We start from the raw sequence: 17,034 nt of genomic DNA on the forward strand, positions 1-17,034 counted from the left end.
TGACAAGAGCACCGCGCAAAACTCATCAGCAAAACATCCGCCATCGCGCTGTCAAGAACTGCGGCTGGCGCAAAACTGGAGCCGCAGCCAGACGTTGACCGCCAGGTTCCCACGGGGGGGTACGGCGCATATGACATGTTTTTGCGCAGCGGACCGGAGACGGACATCACAGTAACACGTTTCTATGGCGATAAGCTCCGCCATTGCAGAATCTACAGAAGTCATGTGACCGCGCCAATTGTGGAACGCTTCCTACTAGAGAAAATAATGCGGTCAAACGGACCAAAATGTCACCAAACGGCAGCAAGACACACAGGGGCCCCCGGGAGCCGGGCACACAGGGGCCCCCGGGAGCCGGGCATACAGGGGCCCCCGGGAGCCGGGCACACATGGAGGCACCCCTGCTCTGCCCACTCAGGGGCCACCATGCTGGGGCCCCTCACACAGCACACAGTCCGCACCTGAACGCCTGTTCCGAGCCCGCAGCCCCAGCACCTTCCAGCTCACGTCCGCCAGCACCTGAGCCATGGCAGCTCTGCGGCGCTACTATTCTGGCCGCTCTCGGCCGCCGTCCGCGGCGCGCAGTGACGTCACACCCCGGAAGTGCCGCGCAGGACGTGTCGCCGCTGACAGCCGGGATGATGGCGCTGGCGGGGCCGCTGCTCGTTCTCCTGCTCACCGCTGTGTCTCCGCTCCGGGCCTCCCTGAAGAACGTCACCGGTGAAGTGCTGGGCTCCGAGACCCGGGGCTGGCTGGCGGCCTTCGGGGACTTCAACGCGGATAAACAGACGGATCTGTTCATCGTGAGAGGAGGTGAGAGGGGCCGAGTGTCAGCTCTTGGGGCAAGCGGTGAGAGAGGCGGGGGGTGGGGAGGAGATTGTCAGCTCTTGGGGCAAGCCCTCCGTGCAGAAGTGTAATGACTGCTCCAAGAGATAACTGGCAGCATGGAGCTCAGAAAGCGCTGTGCCCATTACACAAAGCACCCAGAGCCTGGTTACTGCGCCTCTAGATGCTACGCAATATTGGTGTTACACGCAGAATTACGCCTCAGAAATAGTGCCGCGGTCCGGAAAGAAGGGCGCCCATGGGGTGCTGCGGTCCGGAAAGAAGGGTGCCCATGGGGTGCCGCGGTCCGGAAAGAAGGGTGCCCATGGGGTGCCGCGGTCCGGAAAGAAGGGTGCCCATGGGGTGCCGCGGTCCGGAAAGAAGGGTGCCCATGGGGTGCCGCGGTCCGGAAAGAAGGGTGCCCATGGGGTGCCGCGGTCCGGAAAGAAGGGTGCCCATGGGGTGCCGCGGTCCGGAAAGAAGGGTGCCCATGGGGTGCCGCGGTCCGGAAAGAAGGGTGCCCATGGGATGCCGCGGTCCGGAAAGAAGGGTGCCCATGGGGTGCCGTGGCCCGGAAACAAGGGTGCCACAGCCTGGAAAGAAGGGTGCCCATGGGGTGCCACAGCCCGGAAAGAAGGGTGCCCATGGGGTGCCACAGCCCGGAAAGAAGGGTGCCCATGGGGTGCCACAGCCCGGAAAGAAGGGTGCCCATGGGGTGCCACAACCCGGAAAGAAGGGTACCCATGGGGTGCCACGGCCCGGAAAGAAGGGTGCCCATGGGGTGCCACGGCCCGGAAAGAAGGGTGCCCATGGGGTGCCGCGGCCCGGAAAGAAGGGTGCCCATGGGGTGCCGCGGCCCGGAAAGAAGGGTGCCCATGGGGTGCCGCGGCCCGGAAAGAAGGGTACCCATGGGGTGCCGCGGCCCGGAAAGAAGGGTACCCATGGGGTGCCGCGGCCCGGAAAGAAGGGTACCCATGGGGTGCCGCGGCCCGGAAAGAAGGGTGCCCATGGGGTGCCGTGGCCCGGAAAGAAGGGTGCCCATGGGGTGCTGTGGCCCAAAAAAAAAGGGTGCCCATGGGGTGCCGCGGCCGGAAAGAAGGGTGCCCATGGGGTGCCGCGGCCCGGAAAGAAGGGTGCCCATGGGGTGCCGCGGCCCGGAAAGAAGGGTGCCCATGGGGTGCCGCGGTCCGGAAAGAAGGGTGCCCATGGGGTGGCGCGGGCGCAGCAGAGGTGCCCATGGGGTGGCGCTGGCGCAGCAGAGGTGCCCGTGGTGTGGCCCGTACTCAGGAGAGGTGCCCGTGGTGTGGCCCGCGCTCGCAGTAGAGGTGCCCGTGGTGTGGCGCTCGCAGTAGCGGTGCCCGTGGCGTGGAGCGTGCGCGCAGTAGCGGTGCCCCTGGTGTGGTGCGCGTGCGGTGGAGGTGCCCGTGGCGTGGCCCGCGCAGTAACGCTACACTGTAAGGCCGATCTCATACGAACAGGTCAGATTCTGCCTCACAGTAATGAATTGTGAATGGTCGCACGCGGTTTTCCGCACATGGACAGCGGCTCGTTCGCGGGGTATGACATCCGAATATTGCTCCGTCCGACGGCCCGGCGGGCACATATCCTCTCTCCTCCTTCCCGGTCTCCTAGCAGGTTGTCCGTGATTCCGCCACCCGTACGTATATGTAAATGGCGCCTGGGCTGCGGCTCGCACACATTCACAGACATCAATGGAGCCAAACCGCGCTAACATACAACATGCTGCCATTTTTCTTCCGCTCACAGAATACGCAGTTCGTTCCCGCAGGTGTGAAGGAAACTTCGACTCCGCATGCCTTCCAATACCTGCATAATACCGGCGGCTCGGACGATCTGGTCGTCTGAGCCCGGCCTGAGGGTGGCGATGCGCAATTCCCCTTTGCCGCACAATTCTGTGCTGGTGTTCGCCGCGGCTCCGCATCCGGATGTAGTCCTGAGAACGGGCGCCATACGCCTGCAGAGTCCTGGCATGATGAGACGTCAAGTTACTCGCCGCTTCGTGACCGCAATCCACGAGGAAACGGCAGAATTCAGGATGGGGATTTTGCCCATTAACTAGAGCTGCGGTGGGAGAGCCACGAATACCCCGGGTGAGCGTACCTTAGCAGTGCCGCCTTGTGAACCCCAAATAATGCCCACTGTTGTGCCCGCTATAATGCCTCTTGTGCCCCTGTGATGGTAATGGTGCTGCCCCCTGCAGGGTTGTGCCTTCTATAATGCCTATTGTGCTCTTGTGATGGTAATGGTGCTGCCCCCTCAGGGTTGTGCCCTCCATAATGCCTCTTGTGCCCCTGTGATGGTAATGGTGCCCCCTGCAGGGTTGTGCCTTCTATAATGCCTCTTGTGCCCTTGTGATGGTAATGGTGCCCCCTGCAGGGTTGTGCCCTCCATAATGCCTCTTGTGCCCCTGTGATGGTAATGGTGCCCCCTGCAGGGTTGTGCCTTCTATAATGCCTCTTGTGCCCTTGTGATGGTAATGGTGCCCCCTGCAGGGTTGCGCCCTCCATAATGCCTCTTGTGCCCCTGTGATGGTAATGGTGCCCCCTGCAGGGTTGTGCCTTCTATAATGCCTCTTGTGCCCCTGTGGTGGTAATGGTGCCCCCTGCAGGGTTGTGCCCTCCATAATGCCTCTTGTGCCCCTGTGATGGTAATGGTGCCCCCTGCAGGGTTGTGCCTTCTATAATGCCTCTTGTGCCCCTGTGGTGGTAATGGTGCCCCCTGCAGGGTTGTGCCAGGTTATGCTGTATGTGTTAATACGGTGGGTTTTTGCCGCAGAATTTGACTTAAAATCCGCGTTGATTCTGCGACAGATCTGCGTGGCGTCCGGTATGTTGGCGATCCGTGCCGCAGCCCGCACAGTGCGACAATCTGCAGCCCTACATCTTTATGGCCGCCGCTCAGCTGTGGTTTCTGCCATGGTTTTTAGCCCCAGGTTCTACCGTGTGCCTATACCATAAACGTGCCTCCCCACCCAAGGATAGGGGATATCTTTACAGTCCCTGCGGGTCCGACCGTTGGGGCCACCACTCATCCCGAGGACAGGGGTCCTGAAGGTCCCCACATAAAGGCAGCAGAGGATGCGCACCGCCGCGCCATTCATAGGGAACGATAGCGGAGCGCTTGTACTGGGCGACCTCAGACATTCCCATTGAAATGAATGTGTCCTCCACTTCATCTATGTGGGCACCTACAAGACCCCCGTTCTCAGGATCGATGGGGGTCCCAGCGGTTGGACTGATCATAAAGCTTTATGGAATGGGGATGACTACCTATCTTGGTACAAGCAGAATTGAGGTCCTCAAACAATAACTTATATTAATGGGTTAATAGAAGACTATTCTTGCCGCCCCGTGATGGGTGCAGAGCCTGCCCTCGGCCTGGCATCATCACATGACCGGCGCTGGGAGGAAGATGGTCCTATCTGTGGTGTTAGCTTCTTGTAGGATGTACCGCCACAGCTAGTCCTATAGGTCGGAGAGTAGTAGAATGAGAACCTGTGGGTGGCGCCATCCTCGACCACAGGTTTCTACTGGCACCCATATGGTTGAGTGTAGAGTTCACCAGGGCTCTGGATAGACTTCACCATGGGGCTGGTCCTGGGATAGACGCCCCCACCAGTAGCTACACCTCTGCTGCTCCTTCTAGGAGTTGGCGCTCTGTTGGAATCACTCCAAGAAAGCCGCTATTGGCCAAGAAATACATTGCAGCCATCTCATGTTATCCGGAGACCAGCTGGATGTCCCACAATGCTTCTGGGGGGTGTTCTAGGGACGCGTGGCACAAAAGTGGAAGGTTTTAGTGCAAATGTATAACGTGGAGGAAGACGAGTGCTGCGAACCAACACTAAGACCTCATCCAACTGCGGAGCCTGATGGAGAGGCAGTATGGTGGAGTGGGCATCATGGTAGAGGGGTGTCGTGGTCTGGGGCTATTTTGGAGGGGTGTCGTGGTCTGGGGCTATTTTGGAGGGGTGTCGTGGTCTGGGGCTATTTTGGAGGGGGGTCGTGGTCTGGGGCTATTTTGGAGGGGGGTCGTGGTCTGGGGCTATTTTGGAGGGGGGTCGTGGTCTGGGGCTATTTTGAAGGGGGGTCGTGGTCTGGGGCTATTTTGGAGGGGGGTCGTGGTCTGGGGCTATTTTGGAGGGGGGTCGTGGTCTGGGGCTATTTTGGAGGGGGGTCGTGGTCTTGGCGCTGTGGCGGAGGCGTAGCAAAGATAGCCAATCAGCAGATCTGGGCGTTCCCTAAAACTCCACCAGGACACACCTATAACTCTACCTATAGTTCTGGTGGAGACAAGATGCACCAGTACCTTGGAATGGCCAAGTCACAGTCCTGACTCTAACCCTGTGGAGATGCTGGGGACGTCAAGAGGACAGTGTATACAAGGCATTACAGAAATACTAATGAACTAAAACACACTTTCAGGGAGGAAGGGTCCAAAATTAGATCTACAGGTTATTACATTCAAGGGTTCACTTACTTTTCCTCCTGTACTGTGGATGATGGGCGGTAAAGCTGTGTGTTATTAGTTACATTACATAGGGGGTCACTTACTTTCCCCCTGTACTGTGGATGACGGGCGGTACAGCTGTGTGTTATTAGTTACATTGTGTTTGTCTATAGTTGTGACTTTGATACAGACACCATGTGTGACTCGGTGTGACGGGTGGGATGTGCCAGTGTTATGGTCACCAGGCGGTGTGTTATGGTCTGTAGACTGGTGTTCGGGGGTCACCAGGCTCTTCTCATATTCTCCTGCATGAAGCCGCTTCCGATGTCGCTTCCGCCTTTGTACTCTTGTTATGCTCTTCTGCTCCCGACGTCTTCTGTGACGCTGAGATTTGAAGTTGCCCTTTAGTATCATAACTTTCATCTGTTCTTTGTTGTGTCCGTGATTAGAGCAATGCTCCACCAAATACCGGAGGGACCTCATCCTGGCCTTCAGTTTTTGCCCTGTTTCTCCAGCATGCTTTTGATCGCGGCGCGGAACAGCGCCACAATTTTCTAGCGCTGTCTGCCCTATTTTTCTGCGTTTAGCGCACCTTATCATCCATCACCATTATGGGACGCTCCAAAACGCGCTGCGGTGAAAAAACAAAATTAAAACCACAGCAAAGTGCCGCAATTGGAATCTCAGCGCTTTACCGCGTCCATGCGTGAGGGCGGCCTTAGGCGCAATGTCCACGGGTGGGTCGGATCCTGCAGGCGGGAGACCACAGCGGAATCCCACCTTGCCCACGGCTGAGGACCCTGCGTACCTGTGCAGGAAGTCGGCAGCGGCCGCACGGACCCTGATGACTGCAGAATGGCCGCGGGACGAACGGCTTCCATGGACTTCAATGGAAACCGGCCGTACGTAGCCCGCACAAAATCACAGGATGTTGCGATTTCTCCTCCGCAAGCGGAAAATCACAATGGATTTCCGTTCGTAGGCAGGAAATTGCGTATTGTTAGAGCACGCAGAGTGCTTTAATTTAGCGCGGATTCCGTGCTGACAGCCCCCATTAAAGTCAATGAGTGTGAGCGCCCCCTAGCCCATATACTATTAACATTGCGTGTGAGCGGCGGAAACGCTCGCAGCTTCAGAGGAAAATAGATAAGAATGCCGTCCGGAGAGGAGGGATCGTTCTTCCGCGCGGACGGTACGCTGTGCATAGCGAACATCCTGCGGAGAATGCTGACATCCGTGATCCTTCGCAGTTACTCCCCGTGAATGATCGCAGGTCTTCCACATGTTGGGGTCCGACCTGTTCGTGTGAGCCCGGCCTTAGACAACTTTTATATTCCTGCTGGCTGTAGGGTGTCTGTATCGGCTGCGCCAGCTCTCTGTGTGCCCAACACACCCTGCAGCGCCCATCTCAGTGCCAGCCGTGGGGTGGAGTGTTTACTTTTACAGAGGTTGATAGAATAGAAAACCGAGCCTTCAGCTCTTAGCAAACAGTACAGGTCTCTGCAGAACGGTGCCGCGGTCGCCCCCGGGGTGTCCCGGCCTGACGGTGCCGCGGTCGCCCCCGGGGTGTCCTGGCCTGACGGTGCCGCGGTCGCCCCCAGGGTGTCCCGGCCTGACGGTGCCGCGGTCGCCCCCAGGGTGTCCCGGCCTGACGGTGCCGCGGTCGCCCCCAGGGTGTCCCGGCCTGACGGTGCCGCGGTCGCTCACCGGGGGGGGGGGGGGGTGTCTCGGCGGCACTGTCGCCCCCAGCATGTCGCACCCCGACAAATTGAACCACAAACAAATTATGGTTGGTCGTTCTGAAAGAATCTGACCAGTGATCGCTCCGTGTAAAAGGGCCCTAAGAAGCGTCACAAAGCAGGGATCTCCAGCTTGTGACTGAGTCACTTCAACTCCCAGCAGATCCCTTCAGATGTTCAGACAATAATCTGCAAACTTAAATGCTAAATTGGTTGACAATTTCTTATTCATTTCTCGGGAGCTTTGCCTGTAATACCAAGCCTGGCCACCGCAGAAAGAATGGCGCTGTCTACTTCCTGTAGAAATAAGCTGATGACCTTAACAAGGAACCCCTGCTTATCTACTATTGATGGTCTGCCCTTAGATAGCATCAATAGTTTACAACTGGATAACCCCTTTAAGACTTATTGTCACTTAAAGGGGTTTTACTACCAAGACCTTGATCCCTTATCTACAGGTTAGGGGATAAATGTCTGATTCCTGCTGGTTTGAGCATCAGAACCTCCAGTGATCCAGAAAATGGTGCCTCCGATAGCACCGTGTAAGCGGAGGGGTGCTGTGTGTAACTGATCGCCCCTCCATTCACTTCTATGGGACAGGCAGGGGTCAATGCATTTAGCAGTCCATCCCATCCCATAGAAGTGAATGAAGTCATGGTAAACCACATGCACCGCTGCTTCATTCACATAGGGCCTTCGGGGGTGCTATTCTTGGGGTCCCAGTCATCGGACCCCCACAATCGCACATATATCCCTTGTATTGTGGGTATGGGATAAACCTCCGTGATGGGAAAACCTCTTAAGCAAACTGGAAAAGCTTTTAGCAAACACTTTCCTGAGGCGTGGGGAGCGTCCGGCCTCTTTGATTATTAGCGGCCGCTTGCTGCTGTTTTCTAGCATCGAATAGACTAAAATCTGGAAGACGAACCCGTCTGCCGGGAGATCACCGTCCGCCTGTAGGCCCCCCTGTCCGCCTTTTGGTCCGCCGGGGGATCACCATCCGCCTTTTGGTCCGCCGGGAGATCACCGTCCGCCTGTAGGCCCCCCTGTCTGTCCTTTTTGTCCGCCGGGAGATCACCGTCTGCCTATAGGCACCCCCTGTCCGCCTTTTGGTCTGCCGGGGGATCACCGTCCGCCTGTAGCCCCCCCCCCCCCCCCGTCCGCCAGGAGATCACCGTCCGCCTTTTGGTCCGCCGGGGGATCACCGTCCGCCTGTAGCCCCCCCCCCGTCACTCTGTATCAAACTGTAAGAATAACAGTGCGTCTGCGAGTTTGTGCAAGAAACGTCCCAGTTTAGTAAATCTGTCTCGTAAAGTTGATTTACACCGCAGCTTCTCTCACTTGGCTTTTTACCATTTTGTCCTTTCAGGTAATGAATTAAGAATCTTTTTGGCAGACCTGAAGGCGACGCCGTATTTCAGCCCCAAAGTCAAACTATCATTAGAGTAAGTAGGCGATGGAGCCGAGTGCTCGCTGCGGACGGCGGGGTGCGACTGATGGGCCGCTGTACTAGAATGTCGTGTTTTGGGAAAATATAGCAATACTTCAGTCTGATTCCTATTCATGTAAGGCATCCAGAGGTCCGATGTACAGAGCAGGGGGGCACAAACTTTACACGTCCTCGCGTAAGAGAGTACAGAGATGGGATGTGGACCGTGCCCCTCATAATGCCAGCCACAGTGCCTCCACCAGTAATGCCAGCCACAAGCTGGCATGAAAAAATGCCAATATCACTCCTTTTAGTAGTCCTAACCCCATGGTGTCCCCTTATTATGACAATGCCATCTAGACAGTAGACCTCATAACAATGCCCCTTTAACAGGGCCAGCCATACAGTCCCCCTTCAGGTGTGCCAGCTGGGCAGAGTCTCCTAGTATGACAATGTTATCCACCAATTGCTGTCCAGTAGCATTGGCATTCCCCACTGTGCCATTCCATAGCATTGGTGACCCGACAGTGCTGCCCCCAGTGGCCTTCATTACAGTACCCCTATAACAGGACTAGCTGGTAGTACTAGTCCCCTAGTGCCTCATGATAGTGCCAGTAACACATCCCACTTCCCTGGTAGTGCCAACCATGATTGTCCTCCAGTGCCTCATGATGGTGACCATAACACATCCCACTTCCCTGGTAGTGCCAACCATGCAGTGTACCCCAGTGCCTCATGATGGTGACCATAACACATCCCACTTCCCTGGTAGTGCCAACCATGCAGTGTGCCCCAGTGCCTCATGATGGTGCCAGTAACACATCCCGCTTCCCCGGTATTGCCAACCATGCAGTGTCCCTTATTGTGACAATGCCGTCCACACAGTACCGCTCCTTATGGCGCTGTTTGTAGAATTAGTGCCACCATAGTGCTGCACCCATGGCGGTGGCACCCCCACAACTCACCATTAGCACTCACCTGTCCCCACGCGGTGAGCCGCTTCTCTCTGACAGCAGCCACACTGATATCTATGTTCAGCCACGTCTAAGGCCTCCTTCCCACGAACGGATTTCCGCCGCGTAATTCGCGGCGAAAATCCGCTGCGTTGCCCGCAGCTATTAGGTTCTATTGAACCTAATAGCACAATGCTCACGATGCGTAATTCCACCGCGGAATTACGCACCGCGATTTCTCCCGTCCTCACCCGCAGCATGCTCTATTTTCTGCGGGTGAGGACGGGCTGTACGCACTGACGGCTTCCATTGCAGTCAATGGAAGCCGTCCATTCACGCTATCTCCCGCTGTAACCAGCGGGAGATAGCGTGAAAAAACGCTTTCCCGCCCACCGCCGAGCGTCATATGACGCCAAATGACGCGGTCCGGCCGCGTCACGTGACACGGCCGGCCGTGCACGTGACACGGCTGGTGACGCGAGGGCGGTGGGCGGTGACGGGCGGTGACGCGCGGCGGTGGGCGGGGAAGCGATTTCACGCTATCTCCCGCAGGTAAGTATAGGGGCTCTGGGGGGCGCCGTGACGGGCTTCGCAGCGGAATATTACGCTGCGGAGCCCGTCACGCTCGTGGGAAGGAGGCCTAATGGTGGCGCTCTGTTCCATTTACAGGGATGTCTCTCTAAAATAATGCTATTTAGGGGTCCCATAAAACCAGCCCCCTGCCCCTGACGCCAGTTGTGCCCCCCCAATATAGATATACATTACTACATGATCTCCGCCCACGTCTCCTGCCAGGGGTGATGGTGGGCGCCCGGCGTTCTGTGGACCTGTGTGATGCTGGAAGCCTCTGCTATGGTATTTCTCCCTCCTGTCGCTCATCTTTGTATTCTTTCCCCCCTAGGAGCGAAGGTTTGATTATTACCAGCGTGGTACCTGGTGATTACAATGGAGATTCCCAAATGGACGTTCTGCTGACCACCATACCCAGCGCCAAAGATGGAGCGGACCACCCGCTGTCTGTCGTTATCTACTGGGGACAGAACCAGACCCTCAGTAAGTGCCAGTTTGGGAGGTCTGAGTTGTATGTGCGCCCCTCTTAGCAGTCAGATTGGCCCGGATGGCTTGTAAATCGCACCTCCCTGACCCGCAGGCTTGAGCGAGACTTTGGATGTGCCTGAGCCATCTGTGCTGCTGACTGGACTGGAGGGATCAGCGTCTCGCGGCACCGCCAGTCACAGACTAATCAGCCCCGTGCAGCTAATGTTTGCACACGACATAACAAAAAGTTTAGCAAAAGTTCTGCAAAGATTAACAAACAGACTTCCTTAAGTTGCTAAAGAGCAGAAATTTGACTCAAGACTTAAAGGCGTTGTGCCAGAATTGCAAGTTTACCCCTATCGACATCCACAGGGCAGCTTGCTGATCGTGGGGGTCTCCCAGCTGAGACCCCTGCAGATCTCGAGAACAGGGTTTCTGTGTCCCCATCCTCCTCACTGTGGGGTTACAGCGCCTCCTGCAGTGAGAGGGGAGACTGGATGGAGAGCTGGTTGCACAGAGATGACCATCAGTCGCCTTGAAGTAAATGGCGCACCCTTCATGCCGACAGGAGTCCCGTTCTGTAGATTGGTGGGGGTCACAGCAGTAAGACCCCCCACTGATCAGCAAGTTATTCCTTGTCCTATGGATATGGGATAACTTTCAGTTTTGGTACGACCCCTTAAAGGCTGCCAGGTCAGCCTCCAGTAAAGGCGTCCAGCTAACAGTCAATGTAAGAAGTCTGATGGCGGCCATATTGGTTGTATTCTTGGCCCCAAACAGCAAGTCTGCTCACTTTATGCCCCAGGGAAGCAGAGGCGTATCGGAGGCCTGCGGATATCTGTGCACATTGCTGTGCAGTTGAATGCGTTCTACTGCTCCCTGTTACCAGCTGTTTTAGGCAGGAGAGAGGGTGACTATAGTGATCCCGGATGGAATAGGTGATAGGAAGTGTAGACCCACCCCCCCCCCCCCCCAGTCAATAAGTTGTTGCATATTTCCAGGGCCGAGACATTTACATGTATGTTTTATCTTCCAGGTATCAATCACAAGTCGCAGCTTAATAACACCTACAGCGACGAGCCTCACATCATGGAGTAAGTAATCCGCTGTCTACTTCCGAGTATACACCGACCGCCCCTTTATCAGCCCCATCTAGTAGCGTTGGACTCCTTGGGCCTTCAGATCTGCAGCAACAGGTGATGAAACTGTTCTGCAGGAAAATCGGCGCCTGCGGACAGGAAGCTTCTTGTAGTTGCTGCAGATTAGATGGCAGTGCTGACATGTTCTGACCGGCTGACAGGAAGGGGTCAGCGATTCATGCTGCTCGCGCCAAATTCTGACCTCCCATCAGCAACAGAAATCTGGATCCATCTGAACAGGCGATGTTTATCTGCTGCTCGGTGATAGAAGTTTTGCGCTCTTTTGCTCTCTGGAGTCTCGTCTTTCAGTTATGGCTCTTTTACACGGGATGACAGTCGGCTAAATGGCTGCTTGAACGCTGCGATCACCGCTAAGGTCGTTAGCGCTCGTGCAGAGTGTTCAGGCATCGTTCACCGCTGGATCGCCAGCTTCTCGCTCAGTGCTTCACCTTCTATGTGAAGCGGGGAGCGTTTAGACGGAACGAGAATCCTGCAGTCCAGCGATAACGAACAGCGAACGGATACGAAGTGATTTTTTTTCCCGTTTACACGGCACGATTATCGCTCACATGTGTTTGTTTGAATGAAGGTTGAGCGATAACCGTCCCGTGTAAATGGCCGATTACACTCAGACAGAATGACGAGCAGATCCTGTCCAGCAGCCGCTGTCACCGTATTATGTGCAGGATAACTTGTGGAATATTGGGCGGCAGCGATCGCGCTCATCACGGTCGCCATGTGAGGAGCAATCCGGACAACCCAACAATGTAGATTATAGGATTCATTATTTATCAGAAGAGCAATAAGCAGCATTGTAGGGAAATACTACCGGCCCTTTAAGGACACAATGATCACAGCGACTCTGGGGGGGACCGGTGGAGACCAAAGGACTTGCTGCTATCCTTCTGACCAGTCCAGCAGTGAGAGCCGCTGAACCCAAAGAGCCAGAGGAAGGCGAAAAACTCCCTAGAGAGTTCTACTGCAGGGGGCAAAGAATTCCATCCGGACCCCGGATGTGGCAATCGGCTGTCACCCTGGATGGGATCTGTCCTGTTGTATATATGTGCATGTAATTACAGGCACAAGAGAGCCGATGCTGCAAAGACACATACAACCTGATCCCAAGAGCTGACAATCTAATGTACAATAGATAGTCTGATCCCAAGAGCTAACAATCTAATACACAATAGATACTCTTCTCCTAGGATCTTACAATCTAATGTACAATAGATACTCTGCTCCCAAGAGCTGACAATCTAATGTACAATAGATACTCTGCGCCCAAGAGCTTACAATCTAATGTAGAATAGATACTCTGCTCCCAAGAGCTTACAATCTAATGTACAATAGATACTCTGCGCCCAAGAGCTTACAATCTAATGTACAATAGATAGTCTGATCCCAAGAGCTTACAATCTAATGTACAATAGATACTCTGCTCCTAGGAGCTTACAATCTAATATACAATAGATACTCTGCTCCTAGGAGCTTACAATCTAATGTAGAATAGATACTCTGCTCCCAAGAGCTTACAATCTAATGTACAATAGATACTCTGCTCCCAAGAGCTTACAATCTAATGTACAATAGATACTCTGCGCCCAAGAGTTTACAATCTAATATACAATAGATACTCTGCTCCCAAGAGCTTACAATCTAATACCCTGCTCCTTGGGTATATGTGCTCTGTTAGCTGTGGGCCGACTATTCAGCTGTTCCTATACCTCCCTGGTACATATACGGGCTGGGCGGAGTCTGCATGGGTTTTCTATGGGGAGATTAGGGTGTCCCCCCAGCTTCGGCCCCCCGGCTGCACTGGTCCTGAAAGCTGTAAGGTGCCTTTCCGTAAGCCAGCTATAGTCGCCCCATGTACAAGTGGGGCCCAGCAGGGCGCTGAGTAGTTAATTGCTCGTTATCTGCTTGTTTCAGCTCACTAATGAAGCGACTGGTCGAGCCTTTTCTCACTCAGTATGAAGTTGTTCCTCTATGACCGTCTGCGCTGTCACAGTGAATGGAGGCGGTCAGGCGGAAGAGATCTTCGGCGCGGTTCACCTTCATTCACTGAAAGTGGCCTTATATACAATACACACCCTGGTCCTAAGAGCTTACACTCTAATCTAGAGCCAATGCTAGGAGCAGCTCGTGCTCTGGAGGTCTTAGCAGGACTGTGTATTGTAGTCGCTCAGAAATACTGGACTGGTCATCAATAGTAGATCAGATGGGGTCTGCCGCTCAGGACCCCGGCCAATCAGCTGATCAGGCACCCGCTGTCGGCAGCACAGGGGTCGGACCCCCATATAGTGGCCGCTGCTTGTAAGTGCAAGTGCTACTCACATTGATTTCAATGAGAGCTCCGCCTGCAGTTGCAAACACCAGCCACTAAGCGGGTCGGGGCAGCAGCTTCCACTCCGCCCCCTGACAGTGGGCCCCCTAGCAGCTGATCGTCCAGGGTCCCGGGTGACGACCCCATCCGATCAGCTAATGATGACCCATCCTGCGGTCGCGTCATCAGTAGTGTTTTGCCTGTAAGTCATGTCGGATTTACCTGATGTCCTGAAAGCCTGTTTTTGTCTCTCCCTCGTGCAGCTTTAATGGAGACCTGGTTCCTGATATCTTTGGCGTTCCCGCTGGGAGCCTGACGCCTCTAATCACATATGGCGGGTAAGAGCGCAGACAGCAAGTGACATCTTAATGCAGCGAGGGCGAACACGGCTTTCAGCCTCTTCTGCGCCAAACAGGACAGAAACCTGCGATCTTTGGATTTAATGTCACCGCTGAGCTTATTTAATGGAAGACATATCCCCCACTTATACATAATAGATGTAACCACCCCCAAGACTACGATGGGGGGGGGGGGACGGGGGGGCTGCACTGCACCGAAGGACTGTGACGGATTAAACAGAACTGTAATTACATTACTATAATATACCTAGAAGTAATCTGCATAGAGTCACTGTGTACACACATTACTGATCCTGACTTATATCCTGTATTATACTCCAGAGCAGCACTCACTATTCTGCTGGTGGAGTCACTGTGTACATACATTACTTATCCTGTACTGATCCTGAGTTACATCCAGTATTATACTCCAGAGCTGCACTCACTATTCTGCTGGTGGAGTCACTGTGTACACACATTACTGATCCTGACTTATATCCTGTATTATACCCCAGAGCTGTACTCACTATTCTGCTGGTTGAGTCACTGTGTACATACATTACGTATCCAGTACTGCTCCTGAGTTACATCTGTATTATACTCCAGAGCTGCACTCACTACTCACTATTCTGCTGGTGGAGTCACTGTGTACATACATTACTTATCCTGTACTGCTCCTGAGTTACATCCTGTATTATACTCCAGAGCTGCACTCACTATTCTGCTGGTGGAGTCACTGTGTACACACATTACTGATCCTGACTTATATCCTGTATTATACCCCAGAGCTGTACTCACTATTCTGCTGGTTGAGTCACTGTGTACATACATTACGTATCCAGTACTGCTCCTGAGTTACATCTGTATTATACTCCAGAGCTGCACTCACTATTCTGCTGGTAGAGTCTCTGTGTACATACATTACTTATCCTGTACGGATCCTGAGTTACATCCTGTATTATACTCCAGAGCTGCACTCACTATTCTGCTGGTGGAGTCGTTGTGTATATACATTACTTATCCTGTACTGATCCTGAGTTACATCCTGTATTATACTCCAGAGCTCCACTCACTATTCTGCTAGTGGAGTCACTGTGTACATACATTACTTCTCCTGTACTGATCCTGAGTTACATCCTGTATTATACTCCAGAGCTGCACTCACTATTCTGCTGGTGGAGTCACTGTGTACATACATTACTTATCCTGTACTGATCCTGAGTTACATCCTGTATTATACTGCAGAGCTGCACTCACTATTCTGCTGGTGGGGTCACTGTGTATATACATTACTTATCCTGTACTGATCCTGAGTTACATCCTGTATTATACTGCAGAGCTGCACTCACTATTCTGCTGGTGGAGTCGTTGTGTACATACATTACTTATCCTGTTCTGATCCTGAGTTACATCCCGTATTATACTCCAGAGCTGCACTCACTATTCTGCTGGTGGAGTCACTGTGTACATACATTACTTATCCTGTACTGATCCTGAGTTACATCCTGTATTATACTCCAGAGCTGCACTCACTATTCTGCTAGTGGAGTCACTGTGTACATACATTACTTATCCTGTACTGATCCTGAGTTACATCCTGTATTATACTCCAGAGCTGCACTCCCTATTCTGCTGGTGGAGTCACTGTGTACATACATTACTTATCCTGTACTGCTCCTGAGTTACATCCTGTATTATACCCCAGAGCTGCACTCACTATTCTGCTGGTGGAGTCACTGTGTACATACATTACTGATCCTGTACTGATCCTGAGTTACATCCTGTAGATCTTTTATTATAAAAGTAAAAAACACAACAAAGACAAACTGTAACAATAAGAATAACCATATAAAGCAATATAAGGCCCTTCCCCCACAGTCCGTGATCCATAAACAAAGTAAAATGTCCATATCCGGGTTTCCTCCCCGACGTACACACCCACACACATACACACTCAGCATATAACACAATATACAACCATAACACAATATACAGGTATATACCTAAAATATAAAACTAAGGAAACTATAACTACATAAACCCTGTAAACTATAACTCCAGGTCCAGCCGTGCCGCACTGTACCCACACAAAACAAATGTAAGCAATAGCATAAACAGCATAAATAACTGAAATAGCAACATAAATAAGCAAATTCAAACAGAAAGACCGAGCCAACTGGCATAAATAACTAACTAAAAATATGCTTGGTTTTTTTTTTTTTTTTTGGGTCCCCAGTGCAGCTTGGGGGCCAAGCCTGCTCCACCAGTCCATGCCCAGAGTTCTTAGTTCAGGATGTGCCAAGCCACACCAGGGTTTTTTTTTTTTTTTTTTTTTTTTAGAAATAGCACACTGTGCCTGCCGCAGCCTGGGGGCCATGCCCGCTCCACCAGTCCGTGCCCAGAGTTCAATGTTCGGGACGTGCCAGGCTACGGCTCGAGGCGTGAATCCCTCTCCCCCCAACTCCCCACCCAACCTGCCTACCACCCAGAACGTGAATATATACAATATACAATATATACAAAAGCATAATACACTCCAACCAACATACATAATATATACTATATACATAACCCGAAAGCCTAAGGTCGGCTCTCCTGCAGCCCTACTTCATTCCATTTTGCCCATACCAAAACAAAAAGCTTCATGGTGCACTCACAGCCCCCCACCGGGATTGGAGGTGATAAGCCGGGCACAGACATCACAATGTTCTATCCCTTGAATTTAAAAAGGTGTCCCTATTCTCTCCCTAATTTGCCCTAGACTGTCCTTAGTCTGCCCC

General features: G+C 53.3%; 2 protein-coding genes across 4 annotated transcripts in view; one reads left to right on the forward strand and one right to left on the reverse strand.

The window, feature by feature from the left end:
- Nucleotides 1-577, reverse strand: part of PHKB (phosphorylase kinase regulatory subunit beta) — a 177,273-nt gene extending 176,696 nt beyond the window's left edge. For 2 of the 3 annotated variants that reach the window (XM_066583993.1, XM_066583995.1), the window contains exon 1: nt 462-577. Coding sequence is in view for 1 of the 3 variants with exons in the window: in XM_066583996.1 (XP_066440093.1) it covers nt 462-528 (67 nt within the window). In the remaining 2 variants the exon portion in view is untranslated. The remainder of the gene's footprint in view (nt 1-461) is intronic. The other variant, XM_066583996.1, reaches the window with a different exon arrangement.
- Nucleotides 578-589: 12 nt separating this feature from the next.
- The window catches only part of ITFG1 (integrin alpha FG-GAP repeat containing 1), a 164,429-nt gene continuing 147,984 nt past the window's right edge, over nt 590-17,034 (forward strand). Inside the window, exons 1-5 of the mRNA XM_066583997.1 lie at nt 590-813; nt 8,404-8,479; nt 10,318-10,469; nt 11,491-11,548; nt 14,180-14,254. Of these exons, the coding sequence (XP_066440094.1) occupies nt 639-813; nt 8,404-8,479; nt 10,318-10,469; nt 11,491-11,548; nt 14,180-14,254 (536 nt within the window). The 5' untranslated portion in view covers nt 590-638. The remainder of the gene's footprint in view (nt 814-8,403; nt 8,480-10,317; nt 10,470-11,490; nt 11,549-14,179; nt 14,255-17,034) is intronic.

This window comes from Eleutherodactylus coqui, chromosome 11 (genome assembly GCF_035609145.1).
Source record: "Eleutherodactylus coqui strain aEleCoq1 chromosome 11, aEleCoq1.hap1, whole genome shotgun sequence".
Classification (NCBI taxonomy): domain Eukaryota; kingdom Metazoa; phylum Chordata; class Amphibia; order Anura; family Eleutherodactylidae; genus Eleutherodactylus; species Eleutherodactylus coqui.